The 19126-nt window shown below is 36.4% G+C and overlaps 1 protein-coding gene across 1 annotated transcript in view; it reads left to right on the top strand.

Annotated features, from left to right (window-relative positions):
- The window catches only part of SPRED1 (sprouty related EVH1 domain containing 1), a 125312-nt gene extending 118354 nt beyond the window's left edge, over positions 1–6958 (top strand). Inside the window, exons 6-7 of the mRNA XM_007460195.1 lie at positions 1543–1644; positions 3804–6958. Coding sequence (XP_007460257.1) covers positions 1543–1644; positions 3804–4454 — 753 coding nt within the window. The 3' untranslated portion in view covers positions 4455–6958. The remainder of the gene's footprint in view (positions 1–1542; positions 1645–3803) is intronic.
- The last annotated feature ends 12168 nt before the right edge of the window (positions 6959–19126 follow it).

The raw sequence follows: 19126 nt of genomic DNA, 5'->3' as shown, positions 1-19126 counted from the left end.
AATTGGACATCTGACATTAATTTGGGTAAATTCTCAGTCATTATTATTTCATATGTTTCTTTTGTTCCTTTCGCTCCTTATTCATCTGTTCTTTCTGTTTTGTGTATGTTACACCTTTTGTAGTTGTCCCACAGTTCTTGAATAGTTTTTTTTTTTTTTTTTTTTTTCAGTCTTTGTTGTCTTTCCTTTCAATTTTGGAGATTTCTGTTGCTTAATCCTCAAGCTCAGAGGTTTTTTTCCTCAGCTGTGTCCAGTCTACTAAGCTCATCACAGGTATTCTTAGTACTTTTGATCTCTAGATTTTTTTGCAGGGGCCGTACTCTTTATTAGGATTTCTGTTTCTCTGCTTGCATTGCTCTTTTGTTCTTGTATGCTATCTACTTTAAACATTGGAGTCTTAGCATATTAATCATAGTTGTTTTAAATTCCTAGTCTTCTGATTCCAATATCCCTGCCATATCTGGTTCTGATGCTTGTTCTGTCATTTCAAAATGTATTTTTGTCTTTTGGTATGTTTTTTCTCATTTTTCTTGATTGCTAGGCATGATGTGCTGGGTAAAAGGAACTACTGTAAATAAGCCTTTAGTGATGTAGTGGTAAAGTGTATAGGAAGAGGAAGTATTCTATGGTTGTGATTAGGTCTCAGTCTTTTAGTCTGAGCCTTTCCCTCAGGATTGTGAATATCACAATTATTTATCAGTTTTTTTCTCTCCCTTTAGGTGCATCAGATGGTTAGAGTTGACTAGTGTTGGGTATATCCCCTCCTCCAGATCAAATAGACTCTGATAATACCACAGTAGGTCAGACCCTCCTTAACTAGTTTCTCCTGAGGACAGGCCTTGTTAAGAACAGAGTGTTCTGGCACATTTCGTAATGGTTCCTTCTCCACTCCCTTGCTGGAAGCATGTATGGATTTTTCAGATACTTATTGTGGGAACCTGGTTGATCTCCTAGAGGTAAACTCACAGGAGTTTGGGGACTTCACAATGACTGTCCCCACCCCCAACCAGGAGTTTTTTTTAACTCTCAGAGCCTCCAGCAATTTGTCAATTACAGTTGAGTTTTTTTTTTTTTTTTTTTTCCCCACCCTGGCACTGGTTTCCATGGTGATTTTCACTCATGAGTCTCTGCTCTGGTAAGCAGTGACTCCCTTTTTTTTGCTCTCTCTCTCTGTAGTCTTAGGGGTGGGGTTTGCCCTGTGTCCTCCTCTCTCATGGATCTAAGAGGAGTTGTCTGATATTTTTTGTTGTTCAGCTTTTTTACTTGTTTTTACAACAGAATGGCAGCTTCCAAGCTCCTTATATGCCGAAACAGAAACCAGAAGTCTGTATTACTTTTTAAATTATATTTTAAATGTATAAGGAAAGACCTAAGTTTAAATAATAAATAGGATGACTCAAGTAATGCTTTTTGTTAAAACCATTTTGAAAACCCTTACTGCTAATAGATTATGAAGTTTTGGAATACACATTATATATAGTTTTATTAAAAAATAAGGAATGCATTCTTTTGTCACTTAAGTAGAAATTGTTTGTATTTTAGATAATGTTCAGTCATCCAGGCCTAGACATTCAGGGCAGAAGTATAGAATATGTACAGCGGCAAATACCCAAGGAATGTGGAAGCCTAAAGTCCCAAAATAAGGTAAGTAATCTTAGTTTTATCTTCTGATTTGGAGTAATATTTAATTAATTAAGTAATTTAATATTTAATTTAATTAAGTAATAATTAACATGTAAGTGAAATTTTCCAGTCTTTCTAATTCTCCATATAGTTGAGTTGTACTAGAATTGTTTTTTAGTGTATAAATTTTCTATTTGTTTATATATACTTCTAAACCCCATTACTTAAATTCCCTCCAAATTTCTGGTTTGAGTCTGGGGGATTGTCAGTATACTTATCACCAATAGGAATCGTATGTTGTAATATAATGGTCTGCATCCATCACTCCACCTTTAGTCCAGACGTGGAATTTTTTTAGCCACAATTCCAAATATATGGGGAATAGAAGTCTGCCCCAATGTGGATTCATGTGCTTACTTATAAAGTAGTCACTGTGTCCAGGGACTGGCACTAGAAGATATAAATGTGACTACTAGAAGCCCACTTATATGAGTGAAGGGAAGCGTCATTTTGATTTATGCCTGAAAATTTTACTTTTCTCCCTGGCGTCAAGGAAACAGCCTACCCAGAAGGATGAGAGAGTGTGACGTGTTTTAAGTCATTTTCAGAGACTTGTATAGCCAACCTATGAACACGTATGTCTTTGTATTAGTTTGCCAGGGCTGTCATAACAAAATACCACAGACAGAGTGGCTTAAACAACAAAAATTTATTTGCTCACAGTTCTGGAAACTGGAAGTCCCAGTTCAAGGTGTTGATGCATTTGGTTTCTTCTGTGGCCTTTCTCCTTGGCTTGCCAATGGTCACCTTCTGGCTGTGTTTTTTTTCCTCTGTGCACCCACATCTCTGGTCTCTCTCTCTCTCTTTCTGTCCAAATTTCTTCTTCTTATAAGGATACCAATCAAATTGGATTAAGGCCTACCCTAAGGGCCTTATATTTTAATCACCTTTTTAAAAGGCCCTATTTCCAAATGCAGTCATATTCTGACATACTGGGGATTGGGGCATCAACATATGGATTTGGGGGGACACAATTCAGCCTATAACGTTCCACCCTCTGGTCCCTCTTCTCACATGCAAAATATATTCACCCCATCACAACACCCCAAAAAACTTAACCCATTCTAGCATCACCTCTAGGTCCCAAATCTCATCTAAATACCATCTAACTCAAGTGTAAGTGAACTCAAAATTTGATTCATCCTGAGGCAGAATTCCTCTGGGCTCATGAGGGAGGTGGCCCCATCCCCTTGGCCATCAGTGATAGCATCTTCCTGAGAATTTTCTTGCTTTTCAACTTGTGGTTCATTTTTGTTTTAAAAATTACTATCAATTAATCACTTCCTTCTCATATTGTAGTATAAGCAGCAAGGAGGAACTAGGCTGCACCCTCAGCACTTTGCTTGTAAATTTATGCTAAATATCCAAGTCCATCACTCACAAATTCTACCTTCCACAAGAGACTAGAATACAATTCACCCGCATTCTTTGCCACTTTATAACAAGGATCAACTTTCCTCTGGTGTCAACAGTATGTTCCTCATTTCCATCCAAGCCCTCACCAGAAGCACCTTTAATATTCTTATTTCTACCAAGTCTCTTCAAAGCTACCTAGCCTTTTTATAACATGCACCTCAAAACTCTTTCAGCCCCTACCCGTTACCCAGTTCCAAAGGCACTGCCACATTTTTAGATGTTTGTTAGCACAACATCCTACACCTTGGTACTAAAATCTGTATGAGTCAGGGTTCTCCAGAGAAACAGAACCAACAAGAGAGATGTATATATAAAGAGAAAGAGACTTATTGTAAGGAATTGGCTCATGTGATGGTAGAGGTACATATTCAAAATCTGCAGGGTAGGCTGTCAGGCTTGAGACCCAGGGAAGAGCTGTAGTCTGTATCCAAAGGCAGACTGCTGGTAGAATTCTTCCTTGTTCCAGCAGGGTCAGTCTTTGTACTAATAAAGCCTTCAACTGATTGGATGAAAGCCACCTACATCATGGAGGATAATCTGCTACACTTATGGTCTACCCATTGAAATGTTTATCTCGTCCAAGAAACATCTTCACTTAAACATGTAAAATAATGTTAGCCAAATATCTGGGCACTGTGGCCCAGCCAAGTTGGCACATAAAATTAACCTTCACAGTCATTATTGCAATTTTCATCCCTTTTTAGGTCCCTTTGAAATCAATCCGACATGTCAGCTTTCAAGATGAGGATGAGATTGTCAGAATAAACCCTCGCGATATCTTAATACGTCGCTATGCAGACTACAGACATCCTGACATGTGGAAAAGTGACTTGGAGAGAGATGATACTGACTCCAGTATTCAGTTTTCTAAACCAGACAGTAAAAAATCAGACTATCTGTACTCTTGTGGGGATGAGACTAAGTTAAGTTCACTCAAAGACTCTGTGGTATTTAAGACACAGCCTTCCTCATTAAAATTTAAGAAGTCAAAACGAAGAAAAGAAGATGGTGAACGTTCTCGCTGTGTATACTGCCAAGAAAGGTTTAATCATGAAGAAAATGGCAGGGGAAAATGTCAGGATGCTCCAGACCCTATTAAAAGATGCATATATCAAGTTAGTTGCATGCTCTGTGCAGAGAGCATGTTGTATCATTGTATGTCAGACTCAGAGGGAGATTTTTCTGATCCCTGTTCATGTGACACTAGCGATGACAAGTTCTGCTTACGATGGTTAGCCCTAGTAGCTTTGTCTTTCATTGTACCATGTATGTGCTGCTACGTCCCTTTGAGAATGTGCCATCGTTGTGGTGAGGCGTGTGGGTGCTGTGGTGGGAAACATAAAGCTGCTGGATGAAAGCATCCAGTGCCAAAATGAGCTTAAAATCTTTGTGTCCAGGAATTAGCTAACTTGGATTTGTGGAAGCTTTTGGCAAGCATTATGAAATCTTGCCTGGTATCATTGGGGCCACACGTGGAGGAAGCAGAACTCATCAGTTCTTGGCATTTCACAAATGCTAGCCATGCCTAACTTTTCCCCTGGAGTGCATGGCATGTTTTGTTGCAGGTTCTAAAGAATATTTGCAAAAGGAAACCATTTCTGGTTATTGGCTGTATAAAGTGAGCATAAATATGATCCAACTAAAAGGGGTTAATTTTTTGGCATTTTTGTATATTTATGCATTAGGTGATGGGACTTTTAAAGGTTTGAATTCATTAAGATATAAACTTAAAGTGCACTAGGGGACAGTTGATTTCAGTCTAAAAAAAGTTAACACTTGGGAACTGTAAGAAGTAAAACAAGTGCAACTAAATCATTTATTAGTTGTTTTTTGAAAGCAGTTTTATGTATAAATAACAAATGTTTATATTTAACTAAATATAAGGTACGAGTTATTACATATTAAACTTTTCCTCCCCTTCCTAGTTCTGAAGTAGATGTACATATATCTACTGTCACATTCCATTATATTTTGAATATTTTACTTATCTAGTTAATAACATTTTGGTTCCATGTGAATGATTTGATATTTTCATTGTCATTTCCCTTTGGCTACAGTTTATATTGAGTTATATCTGTACATTCTGGTAATCTAAAATCCTTAAAAAATATTCTAATAGCCTTGAGTGACCAACTTTTTTTTAAAGCACAGATGTAATTGTCTAATGTTATGATGGGAACATAACACTTATTTTTATATAAAAAAAGACTGAGTAAACATTATAGAAAAAAGTAAGGTTTTGGGTTGTTGTTTTGTTTTTTGTGGTATTCAACCAGCAAGTTGTTTTCTTTCAGAGTTTCCTCCTTCAAAAAATTATATTGCATTTACAAATATTTTACAAGGTGAAAAGTGTAACTAGATAGTTAGAGTAAGTAAAACAGTTTCCTCCTGAGATTTCCACTTATCATTCTGCTAAACCAGAATATGTTCAGCTGTGTTACTAACTTTTTAGCTTAATTCTCAGTGCTTATTATCACATAACAATGATAACTTTTCTCAGTTGCATTTTATTTTATTTAAACTGGCCAAAAGCAAAATTATTTTATGTAAAGGATGTGCTAAACTATCCCAAGAAAGTATTTAATCCAGTATTGTGAATGAAATATCTTGTACGTATAAATTTATTTCTTTTGCAGAGCATTGTCTTACTGGATGTTTTATTTACAAAGTAGTTGGATAAATGTTCTAGCAAATTGTTTGAAGTACTTTGGGGTCAAATTGTCCTGTTTTTTTTTTTTTTTTTTAAGTATTACATTAAAACTCTAACCAAGTAAGGGGTTCCTTAAGAACATTCCCTTAAAGGGAAAAGTTGAGAAGTGTGCCTTTTTTTAATGGCTTGAAGTTTCAGAAGTGATAAAAATTAAAATCACACTACTGTTAGAAGCTCATTTTCTATGCAGGTTTTTAAATGTCATTTATGTAATCATTCTTTTTACATATCACACTTAAGCTTGTGTTAGCTTTCTTCTTTTGCCCCAGATCAAACTGAACAATGTATATAACACTGTCTGTAAAATACTTTTTTTAAGAAAGCATTTATATTTATATGACAGCTTGAACTGACAACATTGTGTATATAGATCATCTTAAAGTATTATTTCACATTGAAAAGAAGAAAAATATATTGATAACTATAGATGTTATGAAGAAGAGGTTATTTCTAGTTTTGTACTAAAAATTAATTGGATGAACTAAGTCCAAAACATGATACCGTAGCAGCAGTTTTAAGTCTTATTTTTACTGTTTATATATTTGGAAGCTGCTACACCAGATGATCTTCATCCCTGAAGTTTTCAGCTAAACTTGGTTTCCTAGAATAGACTGTTAACTTTCAAAATTACTTTTTATTGGTAAAATGGAAATACTGGTTTTCCTTGTGAATAATTTTCGTATTTGTAAGTGCTGAGTTTATAATTCAGGTTTGATCAGGTGTGAACAACTGAAGAAAATAACTTGCTGGCTATATAGGAAAATGCTGTGGAAATGAACTGTGTATATACTTCTGGGAAGAACAAATTTAATCATTTCTTCTGTTGAGCACTAATCAGTATAGTGCAACTCCTGGTCCTGTACTGTATTTTATATGCAACATATATGCTTTAATATTTTAATGTTTGTGCATTAATATTTTCAATTTGTTTAACCACTTTGCTGCTAAGATTTTTCCGTCCCATCCCCATTTTTCCTTTACAGTTTTAAACAAGTTTCTTCATTAAAAACTATGGTCATGAAATGGTTTTTATTTTACCTTGGATCTTTACAGTTTAACACACCCAGGTTCCAAATCAGTCTAGAAGACTAACTGATGATATAATGTTACCTGAATCCCTATGTGGAAATTTTCTCTTGAGTAAATTAGAATTCTTATGTGAATTCTTCTGTTAAATTTCTCATTCTTAAACGTGTATAGGTATATTCAGGAACATTTTCTTGTTCTGCATACAGATTTGGCACTGCCAATTGGCTTGTCCTCTAAAACCTTTCTCTTTGGTTTTAATCTGGTAGTAGAAGCAAATGGCTAAACAAAACTGCTTAAGTAATGGTAAATACTGAAAATGAAATCATCTAGATGGCATGACAAGAAAGTCTTTTCGTCTGATGGCTTGTTCAGAATTGATAATCCTTAAATGATTTGTCTCCTGAGTTGACAGGGGAATCATTTGATTTCGGAAGAAATATGAGGTATGTAACTTCAGCACCACCTACTGGATGATTTATAGACCATACGTGAGGTGGCAATTGGGATCTGACAGGGTTCATCATTACTACCAGTAAAGGGCTATTTAAGTGGTGGCCACCTCCAAATGGAGAAAGCAGGAATAAGAAATATCTCAAAGGAACTGTAAAACCAATCTTTTCCCTAATGTGTCTTGTTGAAAGATTTTAAGCACTTTTTTCTTACATATGCTGTTTTAAAATATTTATCAATATTTGGAACTGGCAATCAAACTTAATGTGCCGAAGCATTTATAGAACCAATTCTTTCAACTTGCAAAAGCCATTACCAAAATGGTATTCTTACTTTTCCTCCCATTACCAGTCAGGGAGAATTTTTTAGAAAAAATAAATATCACTGTATTTCATCATGACAACTTCAGAGAGTGTGTGTGTCTCTGGGATAATGTTGGGCAGGGGTTAAAATTTAAAGGGGGAAACTTAAAACTACCTATTTTCATTGGTTATTCAGCAGTGCCTAAAATGAACTTTTGAAGTAATACAAATGCACTTTAAATTCATGTGTATAGTGCCATCTGATATCTTGGGTAAGTCTTGTCTTTTCTTTTTCTCTCCCCAGCCCCCGCTTAAATGAACACTACAGAGATGTTTCTTAATACCTATATGTCTCCGAAATACAGGAAATACGTACTTTCCTCCAGATTTAAAAAATCTTAAGGATGTTTGTTTTGTTGAAATTTACTTTAGGTTTTGTGATACACTTTGGAATATGTGTTTAAGATTGGGTTTTTTATTTTAGCCTAAAGATATATTAAACAAGTGTAACATTTTTCTACATGAAACTTTGAAAACTATAGTTACCTGGAAAACATAGATTCTTAACTAAATATTCTTATTCTTAATTCGATTTCCAAGATCACATTTCTAAGTATAAGGGGAAGCACTAGAAACTTGCATCATTGTTACACTTAAAAAAAAAAATTGGTCTGTACTCCACAATAATAGCACCATAAGGTATTTTGCAGTAAGTCAAAACAAAGAAATCACAACCTGAGATAATTTATATAAACCAAAAAATAAGGTGGGGGAGGCTTTAAGTTATTAAGGTACTGTTTGCCTAGCAGCCAGGTGGTTATAAAACTTTGATATGCTTTGAAACACTGATGTTAGCCATTGTTCCTGAAATCTCCTTAAATTGCATAAGTTGCTAGTTTTGAAAATTTTCAAGAATAATCTAGTTGAAAAGCCTTTGTATTAAAGATACACATAGAGATTTTTGTGAACATTGGCAGTATGTAGTATCATTTGCTTTCTATTTTTGACCTCAAAAGTGCCTCACTTGTATATTATTTCCATTAAAAGCTTGACTGCATTCTTTCCAATAAGCAATGAAAAATTGTTTAACTCATGTCATAATGTATCTCCTTAGATATAGTTGACTAGCTTGATAGTTTTGGATATATAATGTAAATACGCATATATAAGTTTGTAACTGTTTTTGTTACATCATACCCATGTAATTGGACATATCAGATGATATCATAAGAATTTGTTTTAATTACCTGATTAAACCTACCATGAAATATAAAAGGACTTTTTCTTACTCTTCTAGAGATAACAAACTATCACATAAGAGATAATAATTACTAAAGGAGAAAGCAGTAGTAGAAATGGAAGCTTTTGATCATAATTTTTTAAGGTGTATTTTTAACCAAAAGGTCATGTATAGTTCATTTTAATGACTTATTTATTCACCCTTGATTGTATCCAGATTTTTTTTTATAGTTTGTTACCTGATACATTATTTGGTTTGGGAACATGTTACAATGAAGTCTGGATTAACTGCCTTAAATGATGTGTGGGAAATTTTTAACCCACTACTCTTACTCTTTTTTTTTTTTCTTTGTATCATAGTTTCAGAGTTTCACTTAACTTGTAATATAAGCAAAATTAATCTAAATGAAAAATTATTAGGACAGTACTCAAAAATCATAATGTATTTCAACACCAGAATAACTTTTGAATTACTTATATTACAGTTGTATTTATTTGAAAAATCAAGAATTAACTGTTTATACCTTTACCGTGAATTATGAAATGTTAGTCTTATGTGTTTATTTACAGGTTTTCAGAAATTTACTTTATGTTCTTCACATCAAGTTAATACCCACAAGTAAGTAGAATAGTTTTTACACGAGAGAAATTGAAACTAGGGTTTCTGCTTGACTGTCAATATAGTGTCATGCACACAGTAGTCCTTAAAAAACATCAGCATTAATAATATGGAAGTTGGAGTCAACTTTAAAATCAACTACTCTAAGATTTGCAGTTTTAGAGGTATCCTGAAAATAATGGCTAAAAAAATGTATAATAAAAGTCTAACAAAATCATAGTTGAAATGGTGTTTTCTTTTGTCTAGCAGTCTTTATTTTATGTTTTTAAATGATCACTTATAGTCCTCAAATAACCATATAATGTAAGTATTATCCTCATTTTACTAAAGAAGAGGTTTAGGTTTCAAGAGGTTAAAAAATATCCCCAAGATCACATTAGAGGTATCAGGATTGAACCAAATTGTTTTACTCCGAAGCCCATGTTTTAGTCACAATGCAGTTTTGTGTTTCGTTATAAGAGTCACAGATGTACTTCATAGAATAATCATATTGTTCTGTTAAAATGAAATTTTATTTAAGTTGAACAGTATGATTATTCTGTGAAGTACAAAGCCTTTAAAGACAAAGCCTGTCTTTAAACCAGAGTTGCATTTAGTATCAGGGCTGCTACTTACACACGTGTCAGATTGATGAGTTTACTATCCCCACTTCCCTCAAACTTAATTTTAACTTAGAAATAATACAATAACCAAGAGTCTGTGTACAGTTTGGAAAGAAGTAGGACAGGAAGAATTCCAGAATTTCTAATACTGAAATAAGATTCTGGATGATAAAACCTGAGACCTGTTTAGCTTTCATTTCCATTATTAATTTTGCATTGTCAAATTGTAAGATACTTTCTTTTAAAAATGTGATACAGGAGATCTTATGGATATTACTTATCAAACATAAACCCCTTTTGTGCTCTCAATTTTTTTTCTCCCCTGTTATAGGAATAATGTCTCCAACTTCTCCAAATCTATGAAGAGAAAAATTCATGGAGAAGAAATTTCAATAGTGTATTATAATTCATTTTTAAATTCTTGTATTCTTACCAAGAATGACTAGCAAGCTTAAATGTGTGTCTTTCATCAGTAGAGGAATCCACAGTGTTTCACTCTTAAAATTTAAGAGAAAACAAGGTTGTATGAATGTATAACCTCCCAGCTAGTTCTTGTTAAATTATCAAAGTAAAATATACAGATAACATGAACACCAAAGTTCTAAGAAAGAAATAGGGATCCAAACCAAATTATTTAAGATTACTGAAAAAATTGAGTTCACTGACATTTTCGGACTGGAAGGCCCCTTAGAGATCAGTATAACACCCTTATTTTACAAATGTAGAAACAGGTCCAAAGAGGTTAAGATATTAGTGTTACGGTCATTAACTTATATAGAAACACAGCCTGTACTTTAAACCCATACATCCAACTTCCTACAGTGCATCTCTTGCATGCATCTCAAATTCAGTAAGTCCAAAACTTATTTCCCCCATTCCTTAAACCTTTTTTCTCTTCTCTGCCTTGTTAGATGGTGGTACCACTGTACATCCAGTAGTCTAAGCCAGCAACCTGGTTATTATCTTTAGTTTCTCATTTTCCCTTAAGTCATCTCACACTACTGATATTGAAGCTTAGGCATTGAATCACTTGAACATCTTTATTTTTAACTAAAGATGGTAAATATGACTGGAAGGTGAAAGTACTCTAGACTGCAACAAAATGGTGATAAACTGAGATCTTCAGGTTGAGATATCCCCAGATTTAGACAAAAGAAGTGGTTTGTGTGGGATTGAGGAATCAAATGGTGGTAACCTGAAAGAATACTTCAGCACCTAGAACCAACGAGGGAGTTAAGAGCAACTTGAACTATCGAGTGCAAACATAGAGAAATGATAACTTTTCAACTATATTCCCCTTTCCTTACACCCATTCCCTTTTTTTCAGTAATATAAGCTTGTTGTCTATTGTTTCTTGTGATGGTTGTTTTCTGAGAGTTTGGGCGAAAGAAGTCTGTTACTAGACACCTTTGGAATCCATAATCAGGTGAGCCCATAGTCAAAAGGTTTTCTTTTTACACCTCATTTTTCCCTAAAGCAATGTCAGAAATAGCCATCGTGGTACAGATTTCTACCTCTTTTGAATGTTACATCTCCGGGCAATGCCAACTATTTAAAGGATGTTTGGGAGGTGCCATTTCATGTAGAGTAGTAAGGGAAGGCCATGTAAATTTTAAGTAGGAAAAGAACTATCCAGGTTGAAGGAAGAGCAAATGCAAAGGGTCTGAAGAGGAAGGAGTTTGGCTTGTTGAACAGCAAGGAGGCTAGTTTGACTAGAGGTGGCAGAATGAGGAAGCTCATGAAAGCAGGGAAAGTCACAGAGTACCAGGCACCAGATCTCATGGCCTTGTAAGGCTGGGGGAGGAGTTCAGATTTTATTCTGAGGGTGATAAAAATCCACTGGAAGGTTTTGAACAGAGACATTTCATGATCTGGCTGCTCTGTGGCCTATTTTTTTTAATGATTTATTTATTGCTTTATATCTACTATTCCTCTCTCTTGTCAAATGAGAGTTTTTATTATAATTAGCCCATTCTTGCTTCAGCATTGTATATTGGATGTGTTGGAGGGAGGAGCAGATCAATTGACTACTAGATATATGGAGAAGAAACGTCTCAAAGAAGAGAAATACATAGGTCATTTGGAGATCCAGGACATTAAGCTGGATACAACACTAAGAAGGTACTTTATGTTGTCTCACTGGGGAATGGATTGATTGTGTTCTTAGTGTGGATAGAAAGGATCAAAGGAATAACTGATGACCTGATTAAAGCAGAGATTGTTAGTGCTGATCCAATATCCATGTGCTTCTCTATACATCTCCAAGCTTCCCCTGGGGATAGGTTGAGGCCATAAGACTAATTCTAGCCAGATGTTTTGAGGGGTAGTGAAGTGTTGGGGCAAGGCAATTAAGAACCAGTGGGCCTCCTTTGTCTCTTGCCCTGCTAAGGATTTCTTAGAACTCATGTATAGCTGGTGTAACATGATAGAGGAGGACCACCTGAACTTCTCTGGACTTTACCCAAGTAAGGAATAAACCTTTAAGTCCATGGTGCTTTGGGGTTTTTTGTTTGTTTTGTTTTATTTTGTTTCAGCAACATAATCTAGTATTTAACTAAATGATAACCATAATTTAGCTAAGTGATAAGCATTTTCCTGAATCATTTTAGAGTGTTGATTCAACTTTAGCCAGTGAAAGCAATTACAAAGTGAATCACTTTCTGTGTACAGTTTGTATCAGTAGACCATTAATCTGTCCCCATCCTCACTAAATAAATCCTAAACTTTAAAAGAGTATCTATCTGAAGAAGCAGAACTTTGTTAGCTGTCTTAGGTTGTTTATGTGACTTTGTCTAACACTGAGTACAGGAAAGAGTCACGCCAAGATATGAAGCTAAAGATTCTAAGTTTACTGCCATATCCTCAGTGGCAGTCCCTGGGGATGAATAAAAGGTAATCAGGCATTATATTATGAAAACTCATATGTCTTACCAGAAAGTTTAAACTTTATCCTGATAATTATAAAAATCCATTAACGGGAGGAGGATGCCATGATAAGATTTACCTTTTTGAGTAACTATTAAATTATTCAACAAATATTTATTAAGGCAATTCCAGGAATGAGCAAGACAGACAAGTTACCAGCTTTCACGGAGCCTATATTCTAGGTCGGAGAGAGTGTATTCAATGAACAAACAACTAAATCAGAGAGTTGAAAGTTATATACCTGGGTGGCCAATGACAGCCTAAGAAAGTGGCTTTTGAAATCCAGGTGTCAATAGGGAGCCAGCCATGTGAAAATTAGAGGAAAGTGCATCCCAGGAAGAGGGAACAGTCCTGTGGTAGAGACTTTGGTATTCATATCTGACTTGTTTCTTCTTGGCACACAGGAGTACACACTTCCCCACTATCTTGCAGGTGGGTGGGCTTAAGGACAAGTTCTGGAAAACAGACTGTGAGATGAAGTAATATAAATAATTTCCAGGCTGATAAAAGACCCTCTAGTACCCTCTTTCTCTACCATAACAATCATGGGTAAGGCCACATATTGAGATGGTAGAACCTCAAGACTGAGGCAGCCTGAATTATTGAGTCTTCTCATGGACAACAGTTGTCTTAGAGAATGACCTAGCCCCTCGGGTTACTTTGTGTAATTTGGGGATTATGTCTTACAGTAGCATAACCTATCCCCATCCTGTCTAATGCAGGCCCTGAGCTGGGAACAAGCTTTATGGGTTACAGGATGAGCTAGAAGAGCAGAACAGGAACAGAGTGAGCATGGGGAGAATGTCAGAAGCCAGATCACATAGGCTTTTTAAACCAAGGTAAGGAGTTTTTATTTTATTTTAAGTATGAGAGGAAATAATTGAAGGGTTTTAAGTGGGGGATGACATTTTATAATTTACAATTCTAAAAGATTACTCTGAGAACTGTACAGAGAACTGATTGGGGAGGAGGGAGGCAAAACAAAGGAGGAAGGCCAACTGGGAGACTGTTAGTCTTTGTGAGTTACTCTTGTTTGGATCAGGGTGGAGGTAGCAAGGATGAAAAGAAGTGGACAAAATTTACGTATGTTTTGGAGGAAACATCAAAAGGATTTCCTAATAGATTAAATGGGGTGGGTGGGAGAAGGGAATCAGTAGAAGAGAATAATTTGGGGGCTTAAATCTGGAGAAATGTTGATACAGACAAGCCTGGGAAAGGAGCAAGTCTTGGGGGTGGGGGTGGGGAGGCTGTATCACATTTGCAGTGACTATTTGCAGTGGAGAAGTTGACTAGGGACTTAAATATATGAATATAGATTTGAGGAGCAATCAGGTTTAGAGATGTAAAATTGGTATATAAATTATTTTACCCTGACCTTTTATGGGGCTCATAGGATTAATTACATAATAAATAAGCTTCATTTAATGAATACATATTATACCCCCAAATTGCCGAACATACTTTGTTTTCAAACACATTTAGAAAATTTATAAAAATTGAATATATATTGGACCAGAAAACAAATTTGGTCAAAAACAGATCTCTGATCCCAATGAAGTTAGGAAACAGAAAGATAATTAGAAAAAATATATATAAGGAACATTAAAATCACACTTCTAAATAGCTTGTGGTTACTTAAAATAAAAATTTAAGATTCTTTAGACGAGAACAAAAATAAAAATAACAAATATCAAAGCATGAAAGATGCAGCTAAAGCAATACTCGGAGAGAAATTTATAGCTTTAAATTCTAATATTAGAAAAGAAGAAAGTTTTAAAACTAATGAGCTACTAAAAAACCAATATGAAAAGTTAGAAAAATAGTATAATAAAGATGAAGAAAGTTTATAAAGGAAGAAAATAAGAAGAGTTCTGCCAAATATTTCTCCAGCAAAAATGAGTATTTGGGTTCAGCCGAGAATTGTAATTCAGGGTCTGGAACCATGGTTGGCCACATGCATGTCCTGCATGGCAAGGGAAGGAGAACAATGTTACAGAGAGGAAAAGGAAGTTGAGAGAGGTAGAGTCCATGCCTTTTCACTGGCTGAGTCCTTGCCCAGAAAGAAGAGGGTTCATTCTTCTTGTTGGGCTCTGCTCTCACCACAGGACATGAGAGTGCCCCCTTCTGGTCTCCTGACTCTCTGTAACTGAGGTTTCTGTTTATTAAAATTTTTACAGAAGATAAGGTTGGAATTTAATAAACTAGAAAACATGCAATACAGAAGATCAATAGAGCCAAAAGTTGGTTTTGAAAAAGCTACTAAAGTCGATAAACTTTTGGCAAAATTGGATCAAATGAACAAAGGGCAAATAAACAAGATCAGCATTCTGTATCCAACAAAAATATATTTCAAAAGGAAAGCTGAAATAAAGACGGTTCAGTTATATGAAAGCTGAAAGAATTCATTACTAGCAGACCTACACTGTAATAAATGCAAAAAGTCTTTCAGCCAGAATGAAAATGATACCAGATGGAAATCTGGGTATAAACAAAGGAATGAAGAGCACCAGAAGTAGTAACTACATGATCAAATAAATGCTTTACTCATATTTAATTCTTTTTACAAGAATATTGACGGTGTAACTAATAATGAAAACAATGTAGTGTGTGGTATGTAACAGATGTAGAAATAAAATGTATGACAATAGCACAAAAGCTAGGAGGAGAGAAATGGAATTACAAAGTCCTTAGATTATATGTGAAATGTTATCACATGAAGACAGACATAAATATTTATACTACAAATTCTAAGGTAACCTCTGAAATAGCAGAACAGAATTATGTAAAGATTCCCCCTATCCTTCAAGGAGATAGCCTTACATTATTAGACTGGAAACTATAGTTCTCCACACTGGGCCCCAGGACCTAATTTGCAAAACAGAAACACTCATTAAGTTGTTTTCTTTTTTTTTTTATTTTTGTGGTACGCGAGCCTTTCACTGTTGTGGTCTCTCCCGTTGCGGAGCACAGGCTCCGGACACGCAGGCCCAGCGGCCATGGCTCACGGGCCCAGCCTCTCCGCAGCATGTGGGATCTTCCTGGGCCGGGGCACAAACCCGTGTCCCCTGCATTGGCAGGCAGACTCTCAACCACTGTGCCACCAGGGAAACCCAATTAAGTTGTTTTCTTAAATAAAGGTGCCAACCTCCTGATCCTTGGCTGTCGGCACCACAAGCAAAGGGCTTTGAAATTACAGTTTCCTTAGGCTGGGCTTCTAGCTTCACTAATCTCAAAGGAAGGGGGGGTCAATAGAAAATTTTATGTTTGCAATCCAGAGCCATCCTTTCAAGCACATGAGGAATCTTCACTAACAAAGTATAATTTCCATTGGGCAAAGACTGAATGCTTATTTAAATGTTGTTTATACTTCAGCCCCACAGAGTACTCTTCATTTTGACTTGTATCTCTGCTTAGAAGTTCACTTAGTATTTGCTAAATAAATGAATGAATGGCTATGTGGAAACTGTATAATTGAATCACAGAAAGGTCCGTGAGGGTCCCCCCACCAACCCACACATTCCCACTTCACCACGGTTAGGAATCTGTCCTCTCAGAGCTTGTCATGTGATTGGGTTGCTTTTGCCTTGCTTCTTTTGAGCTGTATCATGACAATGCTACTTCTGCTTTTCTGTTACTTTTAACCTGGCCTCAATTCACAAAATTATCTGAACTCACTTCTAATACCTTGCTCATCGAATATTGTTGCGCGTCCTGCACAGACCTTTCATGTGCCAAGAGATCTATCATTCCCCGCCACCCAACATTGAATAAAAAATACATTCATTACTTCGATTATTTACCCAGGGTTAGGATCTCTTCTCTGAAGAAATTCTAAACAGATTCTTGAAAGACTAAAGAAGTGGAGAAAATGTAGTTAAGCAACTTTCAGTCTCTTTCCAAATGGCTTCAATTTAGTGTCTCCTTTAGAGAAATTTATTTTCCTTCTCAGTCAGTAAGATGCAGATAATAATGTTTTCAAATACTAACCCATATGGTTAAATTTGTTGGTCTGTTTCTCTATTTGGTAAATTATTTTGGTTCATAAAAATCTATTATGCCAGCTTTCTTTAAGAAAATCTTTAAAATGCAGTAATGACACCTAGTATTTAGATGACGTATGATTTCACAAATAAAGTTCTTTTGTGCATGAATGAATGGACAGAAAGGAGGGTGAAAAAATCTCCAATTTCAAGTGTTATATACCCTGTTCTCTACCTCTGACTTTGAGAGTAGTGCCTGGGGGTGGGGATTAGGGTTGGGAAAAGGGAAGGGAGGCGAGGACAAGAAGATTGAAATTTAGAGTCAAGGTAAAAGGTGAAATGGGGTCTAGGCTCTGGTCCTCCTCTGGCCTTTCTTCATTGTCTCCTCAAATCACCCCTTGATTGCTGTAGTCCCAAAGATTCCACCCTGAGGTAACTTGACTTCCCACTCAGTGCCCATTTCTGGGGAAATCCCATTGGTTTGGGGGGGCTTCAGCTGCCCCCCTTGTGCAGGTGACATCCAACTCTATAACTCTGGCTCAGACATTTCTCATGAGTATAAAACTTGTGTTTCCGACTGCCAGTGGACATACCCAACTGGATATCTCTGGTAGAGCAGGGGTTGGTAAACCATAGCCTGTGCAAGTCTGCTCTGATGCCTGTTCTCATACAGCCTGCAAGCTAAGAGTGTTCTTTACATTTTTAAATGGTTGAAAAAAAAATCAAGAGAATATTTCACAACACGTGAAAATTTTGTGAAATTCAGATTTCATTGTCCATAAATTAAGTGTTCTTGGAACATAGCCATGCTCATTTAATTGACTGTAGCCACTTTCATGCTACAATGGCCAAGTTGAGTGGTTATGAGTAATTGTGGCAGAGACCGTATGGCTCACAAAGCCTAAAACATTTACTCTCTGGGCCTTTATAGAGAAAGTTTGTTGATCTCTACTCTGGTGTGATTCCCCAAGCTAGATCAAAAAAGATGATACAGCTTTTGCACTGTTGACTGGAATACTCAACTTTGAAGCCTTCAGTTATCATATAAGCAGTCTGGGTGCCCTGGAATCACCATGTTGTGAGAATGCACAAACCAACTGACATGGAGAGTCCATGCGAGAGCGCAGATCCAGTCTCCCGTCCCAGCCATCCCTCCGTCCCCAAACTCCCATTGCAAGTGCATTATAAACTCCCAAACCAGAACCGTCCAGCTGAGCCCTTCTTGAATTCTAGACCCACAGAAACCATGAGCAATACTAAAATGACTGTTGTGGCTAAACCACTACATTTGGGGATGATTTGTTAGGCAGCAGTAGGTAACTGAACCACTGCCATTACTTTTTATTACTACTATCTTCTTTGCTCCCTCTCAATCATTGCGGTATCATTTCCAATCATCTGTTCCCTCCTCTGGAAGAGAATTTTACAACATCATCCTTGTTATTGCCTTCCTATCAGCTGAGTATACTTCCCCATTCCTTTGTTTGGCTTGGCCACCTGGCTTGCTTGGGCCAATGGAGATGTGAGTGTGGGTTCTAAACAGAAGCTTTTAGAGATATGCCCTCTGCCATGAGAATAGTGCACCTCCTAGAGGGGCTGCTGGTCTACCTGAGTCCTAGAATGGGGAGATGTGGAGTTTGTACACAGTCCACCTGCAACCTGGGGTAGAACCTCAGAGCCACAGAGTTGCTGAACCCCAGCTGGTTCATTGCTGATATGTAACATGAATGACAAATCACCTTCATTGTTGCAAACCACTGAGAATTGGAAGTTTCTTGTTCCTCAGTGTGACCGTAGCAAAATGAGCTTCTACTATGTGCCAAGACCCTGAGCATATATAGACTATATTGCAGTGGATTGCTTTTGGTCCCTTATCTCCTGCCATCACCTGACAATTTCTCCCTAGTGCTTCCATGTTTCTATGCCCTTTGCACACTCTATTTCCTCTTCCTGGAATGCCCTTGGCTGCCTTTCAAATTATATGTACTCCTCAAAACTTCATGTCATCTCCTTTGTGATGGTTCCCCCAACATTCCCCAACAATCTTTCCTAGTACCTTCTCCAGCACTTATCTTTGTATGGTGATATCTAGTTCTGAGTCTTTGTCCCCTGCTAGACTGCCATCCCCTTAAGCACAGGGAGAGTATCTTTTCCATGTTTGTATCAAGTGC

The sequence above is a fragment of the Lipotes vexillifer genome, unplaced genomic scaffold (genome assembly GCF_000442215.2).
Source record: "Lipotes vexillifer unplaced genomic scaffold, Lipotes_vexillifer_v1.1 scaffold408, whole genome shotgun sequence".
Lineage (NCBI taxonomy): Eukaryota > Metazoa > Chordata > Mammalia > Artiodactyla > Lipotidae > Lipotes > Lipotes vexillifer.
This window is presented reverse-complemented; position numbering and strand designations above follow the sequence as displayed.